Source organism: Podarcis liolepis (assembly GCF_965112155.1).
Source record: "Podarcis liolepis genome assembly, chromosome: 12".
NCBI lineage: Eukaryota > Metazoa > Chordata > Lepidosauria > Squamata > Lacertidae > Podarcis > Podarcis liolepis.
In genome coordinates, this window is record NC_139563.1 from 7006957 (window position 1) to 7029419 (window position 22463).

At 44.8% G+C, this 22463-nt stretch overlaps 1 protein-coding gene across 50 annotated transcripts in view; it reads left to right on the forward strand.

Moving 5' to 3' along the window:
* Positions 1–22463, forward strand: part of OBSCN (obscurin, cytoskeletal calmodulin and titin-interacting RhoGEF) — a 281685-nt gene that overhangs the window by 206422 nt on the left and 52800 nt on the right. For 48 of the 50 annotated variants that reach the window (XM_083466412.1, XM_083466407.1, XM_083466411.1 and 45 more), the window contains one exon: positions 17874–17985. In XM_083466412.1, coding sequence (XP_083322538.1) covers positions 17874–17985 — 112 coding nt within the window. Of the gene's footprint in view, positions 1–3078; positions 3122–5398; positions 9945–17873; positions 17986–22463 lie in introns of those variants that run through there. The other 2 variants (XM_083466444.1, XM_083466446.1) reach the window with 1 other exon arrangement.

Consider the following 22463-nt stretch of genomic DNA (forward strand, 5'->3'; position numbering starts at 1 on the left):
GCCTGTAATATTGATTCCGGGGGCTAGCCTTCACACCTAACAGCTCTTAATGCGCTTATCAGGATCTTCTGCTTTGCAAAGCTAAATGTTGCCGCAATATCACAACCAAACATTTGAAGGTAGTTCGGAAAACCCTAGAAGAGAACGTTGGCTTCTTGGTGTTAATTTCCTGTTTTTCTTTCTGAAAATAGGATTGGGTCAGTCATATTGTATCTCCAGGAGTAATGCTGGTACCATTTAATCACATTAAATGCAGATCAAACTAGAGAGGGCCTGAATAATCCATTGTTGATTATATTGGCGGCCAAGATCAAAGTTAAAGTTGCCACATGGGCTTTGTCCCTAGTCATGCTCAATCAACAGTTTCCCATCTTGCGGTATGTCTGCTGAATTCACACAATGTGAAACACCAACGTGCTTAAATTTCACCTAATTCTGGGTGCTCATTTCTAACATCTGGAAGTTTGCCTAAAACTATGTGCATAGCTGTTTATTGTCTTATGCTTTAAAAGCATACAACAAATTCCACCCCAAATCCCTGTCTTTGCAAAGACACGTACAAATGTCTTGAATTTGCCTCTTTGGCACACAGATCTGCCTGTGCTCAGCAGTTCTGTGTTGGAGACACCTATTATGGCAATGTGTGTACATGTGCTTTGCAAATATAGGAATGGGGTAACATGATAAATACCCTGAGTGGGTTATTTAAAACAAATTGAGAAACTTAATAACCCTACAGAGCTTACTAACTCATTAAATCCTTTGATGTGGTGTTTCTGCTTTGCTTAATTCCTGCTTCAAAGACATTGTACACATTTGTTTCTTAAGAAAAAGCCAGTATATAGACAGAAGTAAGTTAAAAATTCACCTTTTTAAAAAGAGAGAGAGAGAGAAAATGACATACCTGCATTTAAAACATATTCCCCTTTCTACCTTTCAGCTAAAATAAAAAGTGGTTTTGGTTTTGACATTTTTAAAGTTCTGCTAGAGCAGTAAATTTTATTTTGACCTGCAGATAGGATTGTGTGTGTGGAGAAAAGTCATCCTACCCCCACCAATGAATACATTTTACCTGCAGAGAAAGAGATTCGTTTTGAGTTTCTGCTTAAAAAACCAATCTCTCCCCCCCCGAAACCCCCCCCCCCATTATCTTGGACTTATTTTCTTATGCATTCCTCCTTTTTGTTGAAAGGCTTTTGCTTGTGATCTGTAACTCCCCCTGTGGCAATTCTGTGCCCTTAAAGGTAAAGGGACCCCTGACCATTAGGTCCAGTTGTGACCGACTCTGGGGTTGCGGCACTCATCTTGCTTTATTGGCCGAGGGAGCTGGCGTACAGCTTCTGGGTCATGTGGCCAGCATGACTAAGCTGCTTCTGGTGAACCAGAGCAGCGCACGGAAATGCCGTTTACATTCCCGCTGGAGCAGTACCTATCTATCTACTTGCACTTTGACGTGCTTTCAAACTGCTAGGTTGGCAGAAGCAGGGACCGAGCAACAGGAGCTCACCCCGTTGCGGGGATTCGAACCACCGACCTTCTGATTGGCAAGTCCTAGGCTCTGTGGTTTAACCCACGGTGCCACCCACGTCCCTGTGGCCTTACTTCTGTGTAAATGATTTTAGGAGCTCACCCTTCAGTAATAAAATTACCCTCATCCTTTAAGCTACGCAATAAGTTCCCTTTCTCTTATTCAAAATGAGATGTTGTGTAAGGGTTTTAATCTTATTTCCTTGCCCCAATTCAAAATACAAAAAAGAAGGAAAGACTCAGAACAATATGGGGAAAGACTGAAATTAAAATTACTTGTGCATGTTCTGAAGGCACATGATGCAGCAACCATGATGCAGTTAAGGAGGTCTAGGTCTGGTCAATGCCTGAATGGGGGCACTTATGAGCCCTGCCTATGCCACCTTGAGTTCCAGTGTGGAAGAAACATGGGATATAAATGTGCTAAATCAATAAACCACCATACATTCACTGCCAACCAAAACTGTTAACTGGTTAAGGAGTTTTAGGTTGTGATCCACAAATCAGTTAAATCGCTGCACTTGCATATACATTGAATAAGGGCTTATGCACACTATACTTTTGTCCCGTTCTTCCCAGGCACAGGTCTGTGCTTTAAGCTCTGTGTCCCAAGTTCCCCCCTTTTTAATGCCCCAGAGCTTTCCCCACAAAAACCTGCTCTTTAAAACAGAAGCGCAACAAATGGCAGTTCGGGTTTTCTGCGGATTGGTGTTTGCTCCAATTCAGCTTATAGAGCAGGTTTTTGAGGGGAAAGCTCTTGGGGCACAAAAAGAAAGAAAAGCACTCAGACATTCAATTGCAAAGTTGGAAGGGACCACAAAGGGCATTTAGTCCAACCCCCTGCGATGCAGGAATCTTTTGCCCAACGTGGGGCTCTAACCCATGATTAAGAATCTCATGTGCTACGACTGAGCTTTAAAGCACAGACTATGCCTGGAAAGCACGGAGGAAAGCTAAGTGTGCATAAGCCCAAATTTAACCTGTAGCATTGTTCATCCTCCAATCTAAGGCCAACCGCCTTGTCTCCTTGTGTTTCTTCCCATCCCCACCCCCACCCCATGCTTTGTCCACAGAAGGACCGACATTAGAAATGAGAAAACCACCAGCATGGGTTGTAGGAGTGGAGTGGGGTGGGGAATAGGAACTAGCAACTATATTTTGCATACCACATTAGATCACCTGCTTACGCGTAGTGTATTGGGCTCCATCAATTGGCATGGCACGCCAACAATGCACAGGATGTTGTCCCCACTGGTTTCCAATGAGTTAAGCCAGTTTTTAAAGTGTAAAGTGCGTTGCCAATTTAAGTGATTTGTGGATCTGGTTCTCAGAACCAGTAACGATTAGGGATACTAGAAATAACACTTCAAATAACCACAGAAATCAGTGATGGGATGGTGTATGTTGTTTTTGGTTTTTTCTTTTTACCTAAATTATTATTCTTTCCAATCAAGTTTTTTTCCTCCTTGATTCACTTAACAAAGTTAATGTAATCTTTTCAGCTTTTTGCCTTTCTTTAACCCCATGCTGTTCATACTGTTTTCTTTGTAGTCACTGAGCAAGAGACTAAAGTACCCAAGAAAACCATCATCATGTAAGTGCTGATATTTTTTAACATTCGTGTTGTGATGTGCTGCCTCTGCATGTCCCAATAACATGCCTGTGTTTATTGGCCATGCAAGTGTGATCCTTTCCCATCCCATCAGATCTTGTGGTATTTTTGTGTTATGAGAAAAGGAAGCAATAGGTTTTATGGGTGAGCAAAACAAACCTGTAGCCTATCCCTCACTGCAGGAGCCAACAGCAGTAGCGCATAGGCATAGCTTTTGTCTAACTCTTTCTGTGATACGTTCCGTTTGCAAGTCAACTGGAGTTCCATCAAGCCAAAACCAACCCATTAGGAACATCAGGAATCCATCTCTGAACACTACTACTTCAAACAATGTGCTAAAGCGTACTAACATGCCATTTAACTTGCAATATTTCTTCCTCGTTCGCACCCTCCACTATTAAATCTACCAAAATAATTTTTGGGTTGGTTTGGGTTTTTCAAATGAAGGATTTAGTAAAATTTGGCAATGTAACCTGGTTTTTGTTCTTGGCACACAACTGCTTCATGTTGGTACTGTACCAGAACTGGGGGACAGTGAAGATTCAGCACAATAGAAGGACTCTGAACGTGTTTCCTAAATTTCCCCCTTCCAGTTACCTTTTCCACACCTGCCTATGCTAGCGGCTACGTCAACATCATTTATAAATCTTGCTGTTGGTTGTGTGATGGCAGGTAACCAAAGGACCGCATAGCCAGCACAGTGAAATTCCCTAGCCATGTAACCAGTCAAGATTACCTACTTGGGAATGCCACAGAGGTCACCGTGAATTACGATGAAGGGGAGAAGGAGTGTGTTAGTCCATTGATGGGGCCAGCTGCACTCTTGGAAGTTTCATTCCCTGCTAGCACACTATGGCAAAACGGGTAGCGCTGGCTCAGTCGCTTCATTACAAGCTTATATATTCCCCTTAGAATTGTAGAATTGGAAGGCGCCCTGAGGATTGCCTAGTCCACCCCCCCCCCTGCAATGCAGAATATGCAGCTGTCCCATACAGAGATCATACCTGCAACCTTGGTGTTATCAGACCACACTCTAGCCAACTGTGGAAAGAGCTTTGTGCCACTTCATGCCCCGCACTGGTGAAAACAAAGGTGCAGAAACTGAATACAACAGCCCCCTTATTAAGCTCTACTTCATGTTCTCTCTGGTACACAAGGATCTCATGAAGGAGAAGGGATCTCTTCTCTTTATCCCAACAGATTCTGCTGTTCAGACTGCTCTCAAATAATTTTAGTTCTACCATATGAACTCCAAGGTCTGAACATGCTAGTTGGAAAGGGTTGTTGAAACTCTTCCTTGTATTTAAATGTCATATAAAACACATCTTGCATATGCTTCAGTCTCCTGGACACAACACCCATCTCTTTTGTAATACTTGGCTTTACTTTAATTCCTTGATGTTGTATTCTAACTGATGGATGTTGCACAGTCTTGCTTGCTTGCCTGCACATACAAATGCAACCTTCTTAAGTAACATCAAAACCAATTAACTAAAAGGATGCATCGTTATTAAATTACACCTTGGAGTAATTTAAACCTCATGTTTGCTTTTGGAAGTAATACTTTATGAGCAAAGATAATTATAAATGAAGCAACTCTGCTATCAGCTGTTTATATTACATTCAGAGTACTTAACACTGTTTATTCTAGTGGGCCACTAGTAACTTAGGGTCACAATAAGTTAATTAATTTTTTTTTTCCATTTTAAAACATGGGAGGAGTGAGGGGGTTGGAATAGCAACATGTTCAATATATTTGAGGAATAAATAAAAAAATTCCTTCCAGTAGCACCTTAAAGACCAACTAAGTTAGTTCTTGGTATGAGCTTTCGTGTGCATGCACACTTCTTCAGATCTTTTTATTTTGACTATGGCAGACCAACACGGCTACCTATCTAATATTTGAGGAATGACAGTGTTTGAAAGCCACTGTTTCTGTATAGTCAACTAAAACCTGATATGGATTGGGACATTTGTGTACCTTCAAGAAAAGTACAAAACCAGAAGGACACTGGATAATGTTCTGGTTGACTAGAGATTCTGTTTCTGAATATGAGGTGGATTTGCAGGGTGTGCATGGCCACTTTCAAACAGTAGAACCCACACATCGCTGAAAAGCTCACAAAACTAACACTGCTGTGCTTCCCTCACCTCTTCGGTGTTCGCATGCGACGAAGTGTGCCTCCTAAAAGGGTGGGATGCGGGCAGGGAGCATGTCGCTGCACACACAAACACAATTTTCAAACTTTTCATCATCAGAGAGGAAACTATAACAACAGTGGTGAAGACCCCAAGGGTAAAGCGAAGACTATCTCCTGCCCGCCCATCCTCAGGGTATTCTCCTCGCTCTCCAAGATCGGAGTACTCGACACCCGAGCCCATTTTTGTGACCAAGATTAGGCAGCCTGTCCATAGGCAAGACCCAGAGGTTATGCAAAGACCAGCCATTCCTACACTCTTTGTGACAGAGCCAGACGAGAGGCAAGGAGCGGCAGTCAGAGGTATCGTCGTAGAAACCACTGTGGAGGAACAGAAGCCCAAATGGGTTGAAGTAGAGGAAATAATTGAGTTCAATGTGAAGAAGCCCACCCAAACCACAAGGAAAAGAGGGGCATCTCCTGCAAGATCGGATAAAGATGAGTCAGTGTCAGGCTATAGTCTGTCTGGCCCAAGACCCAGGCGTTCTCCTGAAGATGACCCAAACAGAAATAACTCAAACAACAAACTAGTGGAGCAGGAAAAGTCTTCCCTGCCCCAAGATGCTGAAATGTCTGGAGATGACTACAAAGAAGCAATAATCAGCGATGAAAATGAAACTTCTCGTGATAGGTTGGAAGGAAAGAGTTGCCCTCAAGAATCTCTTAGTAAGGCTGACTCGTTGGCTACCCCATCTGTGATTACTTTTGTGGATGAACCACTTGAGGCAAGTGGAGTAGACAAGGATTATTGTCTGCATTCACACAGAGATCTAGAGTTTAAAGAGCATGCTACCAAGGATGAAACCTCAGGTCCCATGCAAGATGAAGGTCTTCCAGAGGAAAACGTTATAATTGATGAACCGGAAGCGGAGGAGCTGGATGACCTTAAAAAGCGAGATCTTAAAATCCTGACTCGTAATGGGAAAGCATTAACTTTGGAGGACCTTGAAGACTATGTCCCTCAGGAAGGGGAGACATATAGGTGCACGAATCCTAACTCTGCAGAAGACAAACCTTGTGAAATAGCTGTGCTCCAGACCGAAATCAACAAACCAACCATCGGGAAACCTGTCTTATTGAATGTAGGCAGGCCAGTGGCTTCTAAGCCAAGGCAGACCTATTTTAGCCAGTTTGAAGGGCATCACCCAGGAGAGGTCTTCATGTCAGCATCCAGAGTGGCCGGAATGCAGTCCAGGGGCCCATCGAATATTTCATTCCATGTCAGCGAGTCCTGCACAGCAGCAATGGCAACACCACAACCACACGCCTCTGCCACAGGGGCCGCATTCAAGCCCACACCATCATTCTGTACCGAAGTCCAGCTGTCCGCAGACAACGGACAATCCAGCTTCAAAACTGAGGTTTCCACAAGAACCCGCATCTATGGCGCAGTCGGAGAAACCGTGACACTGTGCATCAAGAAGGAAGACTCCTCCCAAAGTTGAGCGGAAGTGAACTCTATTTCTCTAGCAGTTATAAACCTCACTGTAAGCAACAGCCATAAGCAACACCAAGAACCTTAGGGAGAAAACTGTGATGGGAATAATAAAGAAGAAGCTAGAAGAAAACTCAAGTGAAATACTGTGCATTGCAATTAAATGGGGAGATTTTCTAGTCTTAAAGGGAACACTTCTGTCAGTTCAGTATATATAATGCAACCTTTGACTTGTGGTGGTTTTTTTTAAAAGCACACCATTCCATTGTGAAGCAATAAGGAGCAGGTAGCGTAGACCTAGGGCATAATTAGTGACAAGAACTAATTAAGTTTGCGTTTATGTTTTCAAATGTTAACACAGGGCTGCCAAACTCGTACAGAAGGAAGTTTACATAATTGCTCTTTGGCAGCAACTAAAGGAAAGCCTTTCATCTAAGCGCGTTTCAAGTTGCTGTTTGTATATGCCAGGCTCTCATGAAATAGCTGAGCTGACACTTTTAGTAAACAACGTAATGACCACAAACTGCTTCTGCACATTTAAGTGTGCTTTAAAAAACGATTTACTTTCACTTTGTGTGTGTGGACAACACGGATGCCACGCATGCCTTTCAGAATGTACAATTTATGTTCTTTTCTTCGTGGTGGAGCTAAATAGGTACAATTGACAAGACTGTCCAGCCTTGATTCTATAGAAATTCAGTGCTGTTTTTGACATTGAATTCAGAGGAAACAAGATTATATGTGATCAGAAAACTAATTAAAGTGGCATTTGTTGTTAATCCAGTTTTATCTCAGTGACTAATGTGGTACTCACGGTCCTAATTTCGATTAAGTGCAAATCATAAGCCAATTTGAGATGTTTGCGGCTTGTACCTTAATCTTCAACATTTCTACTGCCAGCATAAGCCCTCTGCAGTGCCAATATAGCATCATAAGTTTTTGGCAGAGCTGTGTACCCTCTCCAAGACTCCTGTATTGGATTGATAACTGTCATGAATGCATATATACTTTTCTTTTAACCTGTTACTAGAGTGGATGCCTAAGATCTCAGGCTGTGCAATCTGCATTATTTAAGAAACAAATATATTCTGAGGCATGGAAGGAATCTTACCTTTGCAGCATTGCACCCAGAATACTATTCAGTGAAAGGAATGGGCAGCTTATTAACACAGGTAGTGCTAAACCAAACTTAAACATGTCAAATACTCTAAATGAATTTTCTCATGTGTGAATTCTGCATAAAGAATTCAATTTGCATCTATAGAGCATCCTTAATAATCAACATTGTTGTGGTTGCATTTACATGATTTTCATTTGCTCCTAATCAGGAGCCCAAAACTTTGTATTTGCAGTATGACAACGACTGCTATTCTAGTTGTACTAAACTCTCTTCATGTGGCAACTATGGCCAAAGCCTGAATGTGGTGGATCGCATCCTTTGTATTCCATAATATTTTGGGCTCGTTCAAATGATGCTTTTCGTCCACAAGAGCCATCCTTATGAACCTCAAACACACACAACTGGACAAACAAAATGGGCACTCACAGATATTTTCAGTAGCAACTCCCTTGGACAAAGCAACTGGGGGGGGGGAAATGCTGGATGCTGACTAAATCTTGGGGGTACAGCACATCGAGAATGATCTGAAATGACTTCTCAGTCCAAACATTTGTTCCACTTGTAAAGGGGAACCCCAATGAATTTTTCTGTAAGGGTTGCTCATGAGTAATTACCTCACTCCCTTCCATTCCCATGTCCTGCACCCCTAAATAGCCAAGAAGGAGCAAAGTTTGCATCCATTTAAAAAAAAAACACCTTCGTATACAGGTGTGGTGTTACAGGGGATAGCAATATCCAGCCTGCCTAGTTAGTGTGAACCAAGCCTGAGGATGAAACTAGTACACTGGCTGTTATTTCTTCCTCTGAGTTGGTGGCTGCCAGATGTTTGGGTCTACAACTCCACCAAGGAAGCAACAGCTGCTTGAAAGCATACAACTCAAGCCTGTTGTATGAATATTAAGAAATAACAATAAAGTTACAGATACACTAAGACAGTTCAGCACATCTTAAAGATGTTGGGTTGACTTGTAGCCAACCACGTTATCCTCAGAGTAGACGATAGAAATGGTCGTTATCTTCGATGGATCTAATTTGAGGAGGGCTAACAGTAGTTACTGCCCTTTTATAATTACTTTATACTGGAGAAATAATTTGGCCCATCACTTTGCTGCCTGAGATTCCCAAAATGGACACCCTACCAAGACAATCTCTGAACACAGCTTTAAAAAAATAATCCACATAAATGTTCACCTCAAGAATGGCACTTGAACACTGTGGCTTCATTTAGTAGTTATAACTCCAGTTTTAATTTTTGTAAGCTGCGTGCAGTACCTGTGTACTACTGTAGAAGGTTAGACATTTCTCAGTGGTTTTCTTCGGTGAACCTCGTTCATGTTGTAACTTTCAGTTTTCACAACACCTCATTGGTTTATGCTGTATATAATTAAGGTACATGAATATGTCAGTGTCTATTGCACTATGCATTTTATGTTGGAAAGTTATAGACACTGCTAAAGATGAAAATACCTCTCTGCGCAAGATTATTTTATTATTAGGGCCAGGTTTTTGTTTTAGATACTACTTGTGGAAATCTAGAGAACTGTCATTAAGAAACAAGAGAAGTGTGCCTTTTGTAATCTTACATGCAGAAATTCTAAGAGTGTTATTTCTATAAAACGTGCAGAAATGCTAATCTTGCAGTTTTATTTTGCTGAGTAATGGTTTGCTAACTGAACAATAGTTTTCTCCAGGGAATAACTGCATTTGTTTTGACCCAACCCCCTCCATCAGTTTACATTTTCTTTAAAAAAAATTAACCAAAAAGTAACTTGGCAGAATGATGTGTCCTATCCACTATTTTAAAACATTTTTAAGATGATGGAGAGCCCTATATTTCTATTTTCAAAGTATTTTCCTAGAAATTAAAAGAGCATTTGCTTGTACATGATTAACAGGTTTTTTTGGGGGTTGACTGCATATTCCCATGGAAGGAAGGATATAAAGTAGAAACCAGTTTGAGAGATGAGACAAACCTCATACATAATTAAAGTCATATTCTGCTGTTAGAGCCTCAGATTCATATCAATAAATGTCTAATATTAGCTGACATTCAATTCACTCTCTTGTGTATTGCTTTCGTGTAGTTCCCTCACACAATAGCTTTTGGGTGTTTCAGTTTTCTGGATTTTGCGTCCGATGGCAGGTGTGTTCTTACAACTTGAATGGGGTACCTCTCTAAAACTCTTCTGCAAGTAACTTTGGAGAAGGGTGGTAAGGAGAGAGAAGGGGCAGTAATGAGGGACAGACTCCTGCAGGCTTGACGTCTAATGGGACTCAGCTCTACAGCTGCAAATAAAAGGTTTTCAATGTGTTGTAAAGTGCAGTACACAAATGTGACACTAGATGGCAGCAGGGAGCTATGCCAAATTCAATGTATTTTTTTCAAAACACTTTTTTAAAAAAGCATTTTCACAGCGTTCTTTTAGATGTGTGTAGATTCCACCATGGTCTCAAGTCGAGACAGATAATTTGGCTTGTGCTTAGATTAACTTGTTTAAGTTTAGGCCTGTAGAATCAGATCCAGGGGAGCTCCCTGCCACTAGACAACCCTATTCCCCAAATTTATCCCTGCAATACAGACTTCACGGTAGCAGACAGTGCCTGTGAAGAGGGTGATGACTGCAGGCAGACAGAGGTGACACAGTTCTCCCATCCGATTGCTCTCTCTGAAGGGTGACCACAGTACACAGCACCTGAGAATGACTGGGAGCTTCCAGAACAGGGAGACAAAATCATCCAATATGGAATTTTTCAGCCTTGTGAGATTTCCTGGCACCAGCCTTCATCCAACAGAGCTTGTCTCCAGTTTGACTCAGCAGTTAGCAGAAGCAGAGGCCACCCATCCTCTATGCCAGCCAGGATTACAGTGGTACCTCGGGTTACATACGCTTCAGGTTACATGCGCTTCAGGTTACAGACTCTGCTAACCCAGAAATAGTGCTTCAGGTTAAGTACTTTGCTTCAGGATGAGAACAGAAATCGTGCAGCAGTGGCGTGGCGGCAGCAGGAGGCCCCATTAGCTAAAGTGGTAATGGTAAAGGTAAAGGGACCCCTGACCGTTAGGTCCAGTTGTGGCCGATTCTGGGGTTGCGGCGCTCATCTCGCTTTACTGGCCGAGGGAGCCGGGTCCAGTACAGCTTCCGGGTTATGTGGCCAGCAGGACTAAGCTGCTTCTGCCGAACCAGAGCAGCGCACAGAAACGCCTTTTACCTTCCCGCCAGAGAGGTACCTATTTATCTACTTGCACTTTGACGTGCTTTCGAACTGCTACCTCAGGTGAAAAACAGTTTCAGGTTAAGAATGGACCTCCGGAACGAATTAAGTATTTAACCCGAGGTACGACTGTATAATGAATTGAGAGCAGGAAGGAATTTCCCATGCTGTTCAGATTGACTGAGGGTGGGCATGTCTTTCACCTTCCTTAGGGAACACGTGAAGAATTCATAACTGGGGTACCTAATTGTAACATGGTGGATCTAGACAGTGAAAAGGTGTCAGTGGGAAGTAAGTGCACCATGCGGCTATGCGCCACACTCAACACTCTTGGTTCTGGGACAGACATTTTCCCAGGCTTAAGAAGGTGCCTGCGATATTCGTGCAGCAGGTGGAGTAGAGAACTCCCAGCAGTTTGGGGGACCTTCCCGGACATGCTGTTAGCTGAACTGTATTCTAAATCACAGGGTTTCACCATAGGTAAGGTAAAGGTAAAGGGACCCCTGACTATTAGGTCCAGTCGTGACTGACTCTGGGATTGCGGCACTCATCTTGCTTTATTGGCCAAGGGAGCCAGCGTACAGCTTCCGGGTCATGTGGCCAGCATGACTAAGCCACTTCTGGCGAACCAGAGCAGCGCACGGAAACACCGTTTACCTTCCCGCCGGAGTGGTACCTATTTATCTACTTGCACTTTGACGTGCTTTCGAACTGCTAGGTTGGCAGGAGCAGGGACCAAGCAACGGGAGCTCACCCTGTCGTGGGGATTCGAACCGCCGACCTTCTGATCGGCAAGTCCTAGGCTCTGTGGTTTAACCCACAGTGCCACCTGTGTCCCTTTCACCATAGGTAGAAAGCACAATAACTGCGACCGCAACGGCATCGACAGCAAGGCAGATAAAAGTTGAGACGGAACCGCCTTCCTCCCCATGTTCATATCTGACTGATTTCTTTTCTTTCTTTTGAAATTGTTTTTTATTTGATTTTACAGAGATAAATTCCAAAAGGGATTAATTATTACCTGTACCCCTTTCTTGGCAGTTGCAACTCTCTCTCCCATGCTTCTCAGTGTCAATGGGCGTTTAATAAGTAGAGTGCTGCCTCAACATCCCCCCTCCATAAGGACAACCTTATGAAAGGTGCACTTGGTGGCAGTGAATTAAGCTCACTACAAACCGGGTCCAGATTTTAGGAGGGTCTGTGTCTATCAGAATAAAAAAATTCCTTCCAGTAGCACCTTAAAGACCAACTAAGTTAGTTCTTGGTGTGAGCTTTCGTGTGCATGCACACTTCTTCATGTGGTGCCTTCCATGGTTCCAGTTACAGATAGGTAGCCGTGTTGGTCTGCCATAGTCAAAATAAAAAAAATTCCTTCCAGTAGCACCTTAAAGACCAACTAAGTTAGTTCTTGGTATGTATCTGTGTATCTGAAGAAGTGTGCATGCACACGAAAGCTCATACCAAGAACTAACTTAGTTGGTCTTTAAGGTGCTACTGGAAGGAATTTTTTTATTTTGACTATGGCAGACCAACACGGCTACCTATCTGTGTCTATCAGGTCACTGTTATGAGTGACTGGCATATCTCTGGGTATCATCTTGTGATCTGAATGACGTGAAGTGGGTTGACTTTGATGCTAACCCTTTTCTTCTCATACTGAAGAGAGAAAAGCTATAGGGGATGCCTTTGTCACAATCAGAGCTGGAGGATTCTGTCGGGGGCCTCACTCGAACATGCAGATAAGGAGGTAAAAGAGAAAACCATGGACTCTGTGTCACCAGCAGCATCGCTTCCTCCAGTCACAAGAGGGAAAGCCAGCAAATCGGTGGCCTTGGTTTGTGCCTTCAAGGCTACCCACTAGGCCTGATTATGGTAGCTCACAAAGCCAACAATCAGTTCAAAGCTCTGCTAGCCATTTCAGGTCCCCCAGTCCTGAGCTGGGGTTGGAAGAAAACCACACGACCCCAAAGACCACCAAGCATGTTGCAGGCATTTCTGTGGTTAGAATGAAAATTGAAAGCAGAGATCAAAACATGAAAGGTTTTGTGCCTGGAATTGTGGTTAACTTGGTTCCACCATTTTGAATTAGTGAATCTGTACGGACACCAGCTCAAATGTGTCCACATTATGTTTCATTAGTTCTGCCTGACAATACCTATTTTCAAGCCAGCTAGAGGCACTGCTCGTTGCAGAATACTAGGGACATCTCCCACCAATCCCAGCCAGCATGGACAATAGTCAAGGCTGAGGGAGTTGTAGTCCAACAATGTCAGGAGACATTCCCCACTTCTGCATCAAATCATTCATTCCTGAGAGACAGAGTGTTGCATCAGAGGCCACTGTTTTAGGGACCACATTTGGATTTTTTTAGTGAGTGCCATGGGCACATACACCAATCACTTCTCTTCCCCTGGATCATCAACCACTCCCCAAGAGAGGCAGAAAGAGAAGCGTGTACACACACACACACACACACACACACACACACACTCTTACGCTTTCCCAAGGGAACTGGATAAAAGTTGGAATTAATCTGAGGCTTGATAAGCACAAAGAAGAAAGAGGAATTGGGAAAGAGTGTCACTCTTTCAACTTCCTCTTGCCACTCTGTCATGACCAGTGGAGTGCAGTGGAGGTCCTAAGGTTTTTTCAGGGTGTGATGGCAGAACCCCTTGCACTCGATTGTCTGTGGGTTCTATCTAGCAAAGTTGGAATACTGCTTATGGTCCAAATAAATCTTCCATAGATATACCGTGGTACCTTGGGTTACAGACGCTTCAGGTTACAGACTCCACTAACCCAGAAATAGTACCTCGGGTTAAGAACTTTGCTTCAGGATGAGAACAGAAATCGCACAGCGGCGGCAGAGGGGGGCCCCATTAGCTAAAGTGGTACTTCAGGTTAAGAACAGTTTCAGGTTAAGAACAAACCTCCGGAACAAATTAAGTACCACTGTAATGAAATAGGATTTTGATTCTACAGCACTTTCTGAACTCAGCTTTCCACTGCAGTTCTTTGGATCTGTGATTTTGTTAAGATTTTACTTGCACTTAATAGGCAACCTTAAATAGTGTTCTGCCAATTTTTTTGGAGGACAAATCGATTACTTTTCATAAAACCACACTGAGGTGTGCTTTCCAAAGAAAACAATTTATGAATGAAGCATGAAGAGGTTAACGTACAATGTGTTCCTTTCATTCTTTAGCCTGTTAATAGCAGTTGCATCTAGCCTCTGTCATCATCTCCTAATTTTCTTAGTTCAAAGGGATGTTATAGGGACATTAGCAAGTTGCTCTCCATTTTCTAAGCTAGGCACGAAGGCTGTGCACATACTACCAGTGTGAAACACAGCTATGTTGTCCTTTTCCTCCATTTGGACTGACATTGGTCTGTGGAAAAACACACCAAAGCTCATTATTTCTCAAGAAACAACAGAATGTACATGGATTGTGGCTAATGCCATTTGTGCACCACTACCTAAACCAGCAGTGAAGGTTCTCTGGACGCAGAGTAAATGGGAGTACATAGGCAGCAATAGACAGCAAAGCTGTCCAAGAGAACCTTGTCAAGGAGCCAGTTTACACACAAGGGGAAATGTCCTTGACGTGTGTGCATGTGTGTTAGCAGGACTCGGCACTATAAAATACAAATACAGCATGCATGTCTCAAAGGTAGTTGAGAACATGTGCCAAGAAGGTATGGGCTACAACCCAGCACATTGCCCCAAGTTTTGGAGATGTAGATCCCCTTTTCACACTTGGTGGTATTTAGCTGCCAATGTTATAGAACTGTAGAGTTGGGAGTGTTGGGATGCATCCAAGGGAATGGGGGCAATTGGCAGGCCCCCAGCTGGCTCCAGCCCAGTCCTTGGATCTCCGGCCCTTGGATCAGCATGTGAACTGCGACTCAAGCCTCAGAAACCTTCAGAGAGCCAGAGTGGTGTAGTGGTTAAGAGCAGTGGACTCGTAATCTGGTGAACCGGGTTCGCTTCCCCGCTTCCCCATTCCTCCACATGCAGCTGCTGGGTGACCTTGGGCTAGACACACTTCTTTGAAGTCTCTCAGCCCCACTCACCTCACAGAGTGTTTGTTGTGGGGGAGGAAGAGAAAGGAGCTTGTTAGCCGCTTTGAGACTCCTTCGGGTAGTGATAAAGCGGGATATCAAATCCAAACCCTTCTTCTTCTTCTTCAGAGGCTGAGCACGCAAGCCAGCAGAGAAAATAGCTCTTCTCAACAGAAGGGCAGAGAGAGGCTGTGTAAAGCGTATTTACAGGCATTTTATTCAGCATCAGGACAGAGGGGGAAACATGTCTTCTCCCCTTTGTGTCCAAGCAAAAAGGAGCATAAGCAAAAGCTATACACAAACGGACATTCCCAGCAAGCTGTGCTGGAGAGTAAACAGACAACAATCCACACATCTGTTTTAAGGTGGAATGGAACGTCAATATCCTAACAGGGAGGGCCTCCAAATGTCATCTAGTTCAATCCCCTGCCATGCAGGAATTGCAGCTAAAGAGTCCCTGAGAGATGGCCACCCGACCTCCATTTAAAAACCTCTGTTGGAGAGTCCGTCCCCTTCTGAGGGTATGACATACGGTATAGCAGCTAAACTCAATTCAGTGTATCTTGGTTAATCCAGTCATGCATGCTCTTCCTAATGAAAGGCATTGGAAACATCTTTAAAAGGCACTTACTCTCTGCCCCTAACCCATATCTATATAGCATTTGGAACACATGTTCTCTGGGGCAGTAGGTTTGTGGTTTGCCTCAGGTTCCAAAATGTATTGTGCAGCCCTGGCAAATGCAGAAAGCATATAGGCTTGTGTGAATGTGCTTTCTTTCTTTCTTTCTTTTTGCAACACATCAGTGCTTGAAAATAGCCTAATGGTATTCTTGTCCAAACTTGCAACAGATAATTGCTTAATATACATAACGAAAAACAGGAGTAATACTTCTCTAAATTTATTTGTTGACAACTCCCAGGAGATAGCATTAATTGCTGTACTAAAAATGCAGCTCCAATTATGATTACTCTGGATGTGTTGATTTACCATATTTTTTCCCTCTATAAGACTCACTTTTTCCCTCCTAAAAAGTAAGGGGAAATCTGTGTGCGTCTTATGGAGCGAATGCAGGCTGTGCAGTTCTCCCAGAAGCCAGAACAGCAAGAGGGATCGCTGCTTTCACTGCACAGCGATCCCTCTTGCTGTTCTGTCTTCTGAGATTCAGAATATTTTTTTCTTGTTTTCCTCCTCCAAAAACTAGGTGCGTCTTGTGGTCTGGTGCGTCTTATAGAGTGAAAAATACTGTACTTTCTTTAGTTGAGTATGAAGACCACCTTTTATTTTTCTTTGAGGAAATATCCAACATCCTTTTATCTCAGTTTTTGAAGAAATTGCATGGTCTCACTCTTCCCTTGCTCACATCCCTATAAACTCTCAAATACATTTTCATTATTACTTTTTAGACCTGCCCAGTTTCACAGTTCTGAAGCCCCTACCAAGCTACTGATCTGCCACTGGGCTCGCTTTCAAGCTGCTATTCCCAGATATATCCCTCTGTGGTTAGAATTATTAGGGCAGTCAAAATCCATAAGCAACACGGGCAATTTGAAGTTGTGTGCAACTGGAGAGGTGTGCTTCAAGATCCTTTGGAGAGTCACAGAGGATACTCTGATTTCAGCTTGAATAATGCACATTTGACCATGATCTGAGAGCTATGCCCCAGTCAACACACCTTGTAGAGAGGGAATGGGACACATTTCTCAGACTGTATCAGTTTGGGCAGCAAAATGTTCTGATACCAGGCTGGGTGCTATACGATGCACTAGAGAGCCTGGTAAAATGTGATAGGTAGCAGTCTGGGTATCTTTCATATAAATTTTGCTACTGCTTTTGGGAAGAAGCCTGTTCAGACCCAGAAACCTCCCCCCTAAATAAATTCACACTTGACTCAAATTTTGGTTTTGGTTTTTGGCAGAATTTAGACCACAACTTTATTGATTACAGAAAGTGAGTGGTTGCATAGGCTCTGTTTCGACTAGCTCCCTGCACCGTTGCAGGTAGCGCTGACCCAGGGTTCCAGCATAGGTCAGACAAGGGTGAACACCTGGATAAGCAGAAAGCTGGGAACAGGCTATTTCCGCCACCCAAATGTCCCCCTGAACTCAGGCATGGGCACAACCCCCTCTCAGGGGTTGACCAAACCATCAAGTCCCTGGGTTCCTTTAATGGAATACCCTTCACATTGGGATGGCGAGAGCCTTCTCCCATCCCTATCACCTGAACCAGAGCCTATCTGCAACCTTACAAGTTGTGACGATTTGCTATGCGGCAGGTGAAACCCAAATGACAACAGCCTATCAGCCAAGTGGGGAAAATTCTTGCCGTGCCCCTGTCCCAACGACAGACGACACACGACGGCATAGCAAGGTCAAGCGCAAAGCCCTAAAAGTAGGGAGAGGTGGGCGGGTGTTGTGAATGCACGCACTGAAAGAGGAAGCTCTGGGTCATAAATAGGTCCCTAGATCCATTTGGACTGCATCCCATTGGCCAGATTGCACCCAGCTATGAGGGACCTACCAATCGGGTTTTGTGGCTGACGAATCGTACCCAATTTAATGTTTGTTTAAAATAAATTTATTTAAAATATTTCTATCCTATCTATTCATGGCTTGAGGGGGTAGACAGCACTGCTGCTGGTGGTCTCTTGTTTTTCCTCTGTCTCATCCCTGTATGCGCAACCTAACCACCTACGTTTTCACTGCTAGCTGAACAGCAGGAAGCTATTGGTAAAATTCCAGAGGAAAAGCCAAGCACCACTCAAAAGGACACAATTCTTCAAGGTGATGGGATTCAAGAACGGACTGTTCCTATTACAAGGTAACTTCCTTGACCAATTCAGATACCGTACCACTGAAAGCCATGCAGGTAAAGTATCCTGCATTTCAGTTCCTCTTTTATAGCTAGGTGCCATACACACAAAAAATTGTGTTACTAATTTTCCTTTATCACTTTTTCAAAATGCAGGCGGTACATCATATACAGTGGTGCCCCGCAAGACGAATGTCTCGCAAGACGGAAAACTCGCTAGACGAAAGAGTTTTCCGTTTTGGAGGTGCTTCGCAAAACGAATTTCCTATGGGCTTGCTTCGCAAGACGACAATGTCTTGCGAGTTCCTGCTGGTTTTTTTTCCTCCCCCCTTTTTCTAAGCCGCTAAGCCGCGTATCAGCTGATCCGATCAGCAGATAAGCCGCTAAAAGCCGCTAATAGCGCTAATCCGCTAATCCGTCAATGGGCTTGCTTCGCAAGACGAAAAAACCGCTAGACGAAGAGAATCACAGAACGGATTCTTTTCGTCTTGCGAGGCACCACTGTAGTTTAATTCACACCAGCATTAAAATTCCCTACCTGTGGAAAACCAGGTTGTCTGGGAGAACAGCTGCAGTCTAGTTTTCTTCCTAATATCCTAGTTGTGTATATAGCGGGAGGTTTTTTGGGGGGGTTTGGTGTGGGTATTGGTGTGAAGAGGAAATGGGTTACATTAGCATTTATACGTTCAGTCCCCAACCTGCATTCTGATGGGATTCAGTTCTTCAGAAGTCAATCCTACATGAGGCTTAAAGGTAAAGGGACCCCTGACCATTAGGTCCAGTCGCAGACAACCCTGGGGTAGCGGCGCTCATCTCGCTTTATTGGCCGAGGGAGCCGGCGTACAGCTTCCAGGTCATGTGGCCAGCATGACTAAGCCGCTTCTGGCAAACCAGCGCAGCAGACAGAAACTCCGTTTACCTTCCCGCCAGAGTGGTACCTATTTATGTACTTCCACTTTGATGTGCTTTCGAACTGCTAGCTTGGCAGGATCAGGGACCGAGCAAAAGGAGCTCACCCCATCGCAGGGATCAAACTTCCGACCTTCTGATCAGCAAGCCCTAGGCCCTGTGTTTTAGACCACAGCACCACCCGAGTCTCTTACATGAGGCTTACGAATGCTGCTATATAGCAGTATCTTTACTATCGAGTGCACATTTGCAATGTCTGATCAGGAGAGAGGTGAATTTGGACTGAACTGAAATTAATCACTCCCCACCGCACACGTACACATTTTCAGCTGGGTCAAAAAAGTATCTCCCCTTATTGGCGGTCTTTCAGCACTTATTGTGGAAATGTTTGCTTATTCACTTAAATTGTCATCACTTGCCTTTGCTCTCACTTGCCTTCAGAGAAGTTATTGTATCATATACCCTCCAGCATTCCTCAGATGAAAATAGGGATTTCCTATTCTATTTGGGGTTTCCTTTTCCCCTAACGCAGCACATAAATTCAAAGGTTTCTGTGCTTAAAATGCTACAGTTGTGTGTGTTTCCTCTGATAATTTTTGACCAGCTCAAGCAGCAATACTGGTGTAGCATAGACTGTCCCTATTTTCATCAGAGGAAGGTTGGAGGATAGATAGCCTAAAACAACTAATATGTAATACGACAGTTGAGGAAACTTTTCAGCCCGAAGGTCTTGTTCCCTCATGGACAACCTTCCAAGTGCCACATGCCAGGGTGGGCAGGCCCAGAGCCAAAAGGGATTGAAGCTCTTATCTTTTTACAGTATACTACATTCCAAGCACACAAGTCACGCATGTATGCATGTATGTGCCCATCCACATAAGAAAGAGGCACGTTCAGAAATCAATAGGAAAAATTCCAGCTAGGCAAAAGTATGCTGGGACTGGGAGAGGGGTAGGCCCCTGGTTGCTATTCCTCTCTACACCAGGAATACACCACTACACCAACATGGTGTAGTGGTTAAGAGCGGTGGACTCGTAATCTGGTGAACCAGGTTCGCTTCCCCGCTCCTCCACATGCAGCTGCTGGGTGACCTTCTTTGAAGTCTCTCAGCCTCACTCACCTCACAGAGTGTTTGTTGTGGTGGAGGAAGGGAAAGGAGAATGTTAGCCGCTTTGAGACTCCTTCGGGTAGTGATAAAGCGGGATATCAAATCCAAACTCCTCCTCCACCACCTCTGTATTATGAAATCTGTTAAGAACTGTGCTGTTTTGTTAGCCGTGACCCCCGCTAATTGATTTACGAACCTCAATTAGCGATTTATTGCTGCCCGGCACGCTTCCACTCCGGCACTTCTCCGTCACGGTTCAGCAGAGCTTCGCACAGCGGTGTAAAACTGTCACCAACTTGATTCAGCTCCAACAGACAAACACACAGAGTCCCGTCTGTCTATTTACAGCATTTATTTCAATATTCCCCAGGAATTTCCAGGGCTAGTAGCAGCCATCTCAGCCCTGCGTCTTTTCCCCACAGCTCACATCGTGGGACTGACAAACTCCTCCCAAAAACTCCTCCCAGCTTCTAAAGCTGACGTCAGAATGGTGTAGCATCCTGGGAGAACCTTAACCCGTTAAGTTCCAGCTCCAACACCCCCCCTTGCTGCACCTTCTGACAAAACCCTTTTGAGTTCAACACCTTCCCCTTTGCCTTGTGCTCCTTCCCAGCATCTTTCCCAGGCACCTGTTGAACCCCTTCAACACTCCCAGAATCACACTGTGCGACACTTTTCCACGCACCTGTGACCTGATACCCTACTGACCCATTAGGGCCAGCAGTTGCGTCTTCTCCGTCAGACTCTTCCCCCTCTGACTTGACAACCCGTCCGTGAGCTTTCTCCATTACCGGAGATGAAGCCTCACACCTGGACACTCCTTTCACAACCCTTGGAGATGCCCAAACCTGCCCTGAACCCCGACCCTGGATTTGGTCCCCATCACCGGGATCTGAACCCTGATTCTGGACCTTATCCCCATCACTGGGTTCAGCCACAGCCTCCCTTCTCCCTTGAGAAGACTTTGCACCCGTCACCTGGTGACGTATTCCCTTTTCCTTGAAAAATTCCTCCAGAGCAGACCCAGTAAACTGTGACCCTCGGTCGCTCTTGAACCCTTGCACCCTGGTGGAGAACCTTAGTTCCACCTCCGCAACCCAATGTTGGATCAGTTGAGCCACCTCCCCCTGTGATTTGAGAGAGAAACACCAGCCAACCTGGCTGTGGTTACCTGTCAGCGACAGCACATACCTGGCCCCACCCAGACTCTCAGACCTCTTGGGTCCTGACAGATCTGTGTGAACCAGCTCAAAGGGCTCTTTGGTTACCCTCCCAAACCCGGGAAAAACAAGCACCTTTGCATCTTTGCTTGCCCTGCACCCTTGGGACCTCCTCCCACATTTCCGGAGCTTGTACCCTCTTGTGCACCTGTGCAACTTTTGCACATGTCTGGGAACCTTAGCACACTGCACCTGTGCTTTTCCAGCATTCCCACAACCCTCCAGAGGTGACTCCAGAACAAAGACGTTGTTCTCCCTCTGCATGTTGACCCGTTGTCTCCCTCCTCTGAAAATGAAACAGGTGTCATTTTCAAACCGAGCATTGTATCCCTGCTTCATTAGAGCTGATACAGATAAAAGACAACACTTCAGTCCCGGCACAACGTTGATCTCTCGCTTCTCCTGTGAAGTAGAGAAAAACACGTTAGCCATACCACAGACTGGCTTTTGTGTTCCGTCTGTGAACCTAACAGTCATCCCTGTTAAAACAGCCCTGCAGTTCCGCAGCTTCCCAGCAGATGTCTCTGGAATCAAATTGCAATTAGCAGCAGAGCCAATAACAAAACTTTGCTCTGTCCTTGTCTTTTCCTGGCACCTGGCACGTCCACCAGCCTCAGTCCCGCGCCTGGTTGTTTTTCCAGACCGGTTGCCATGGTAACCCGACTGGTTCCCATGAGAGTTCAACAGTTTGACCTTGGCAACATCCTGCCTTTTCACTCTGCTCCGGTGGGGGCAATCGCGCCGCAGATGTCCCGGAGCTTTGCACACGTAGCAACGACGAACTCCAGTGGAAAAACACTGCCTGGGGCTCCCAGCTGGCTTGGCCTTCCTCCTTCTGGAACGGCGCCTCCCACCAGCCTCGCCCCCCCTGAAGCCGCTCTTCGCTCCAGCAGGTTCAGTGGAAAACCTTTCAAACTTGCCTTTGGAACTTTCCGCCCCCCCGACTTGCTCACTAGCACTCCTTGAGGCTAAATCATCAGGAACAGGGGCTCCAGCCATCTCCAGGCTTTTGTATTCCTTCCCCAGGGCTCTGGCCTCCTGCTGAAGCTTCACAGCAAACACAGCAGTACATTTCCAAGCGCCAATAGTCCCTTTGCCCCCCCCTCTGGGGCCCACAGCCTTTCCCAGCTGTGCACCGGCTCTCACGTAGGTGATCAGCGCCATCTTGTCTTTCTGTTCTGAAGCAGCCATCTCCCGGCCCTTGCTTTCCGCCTCCAGCCTTACAAACACCCTGGAGCGCTGAACGGCCT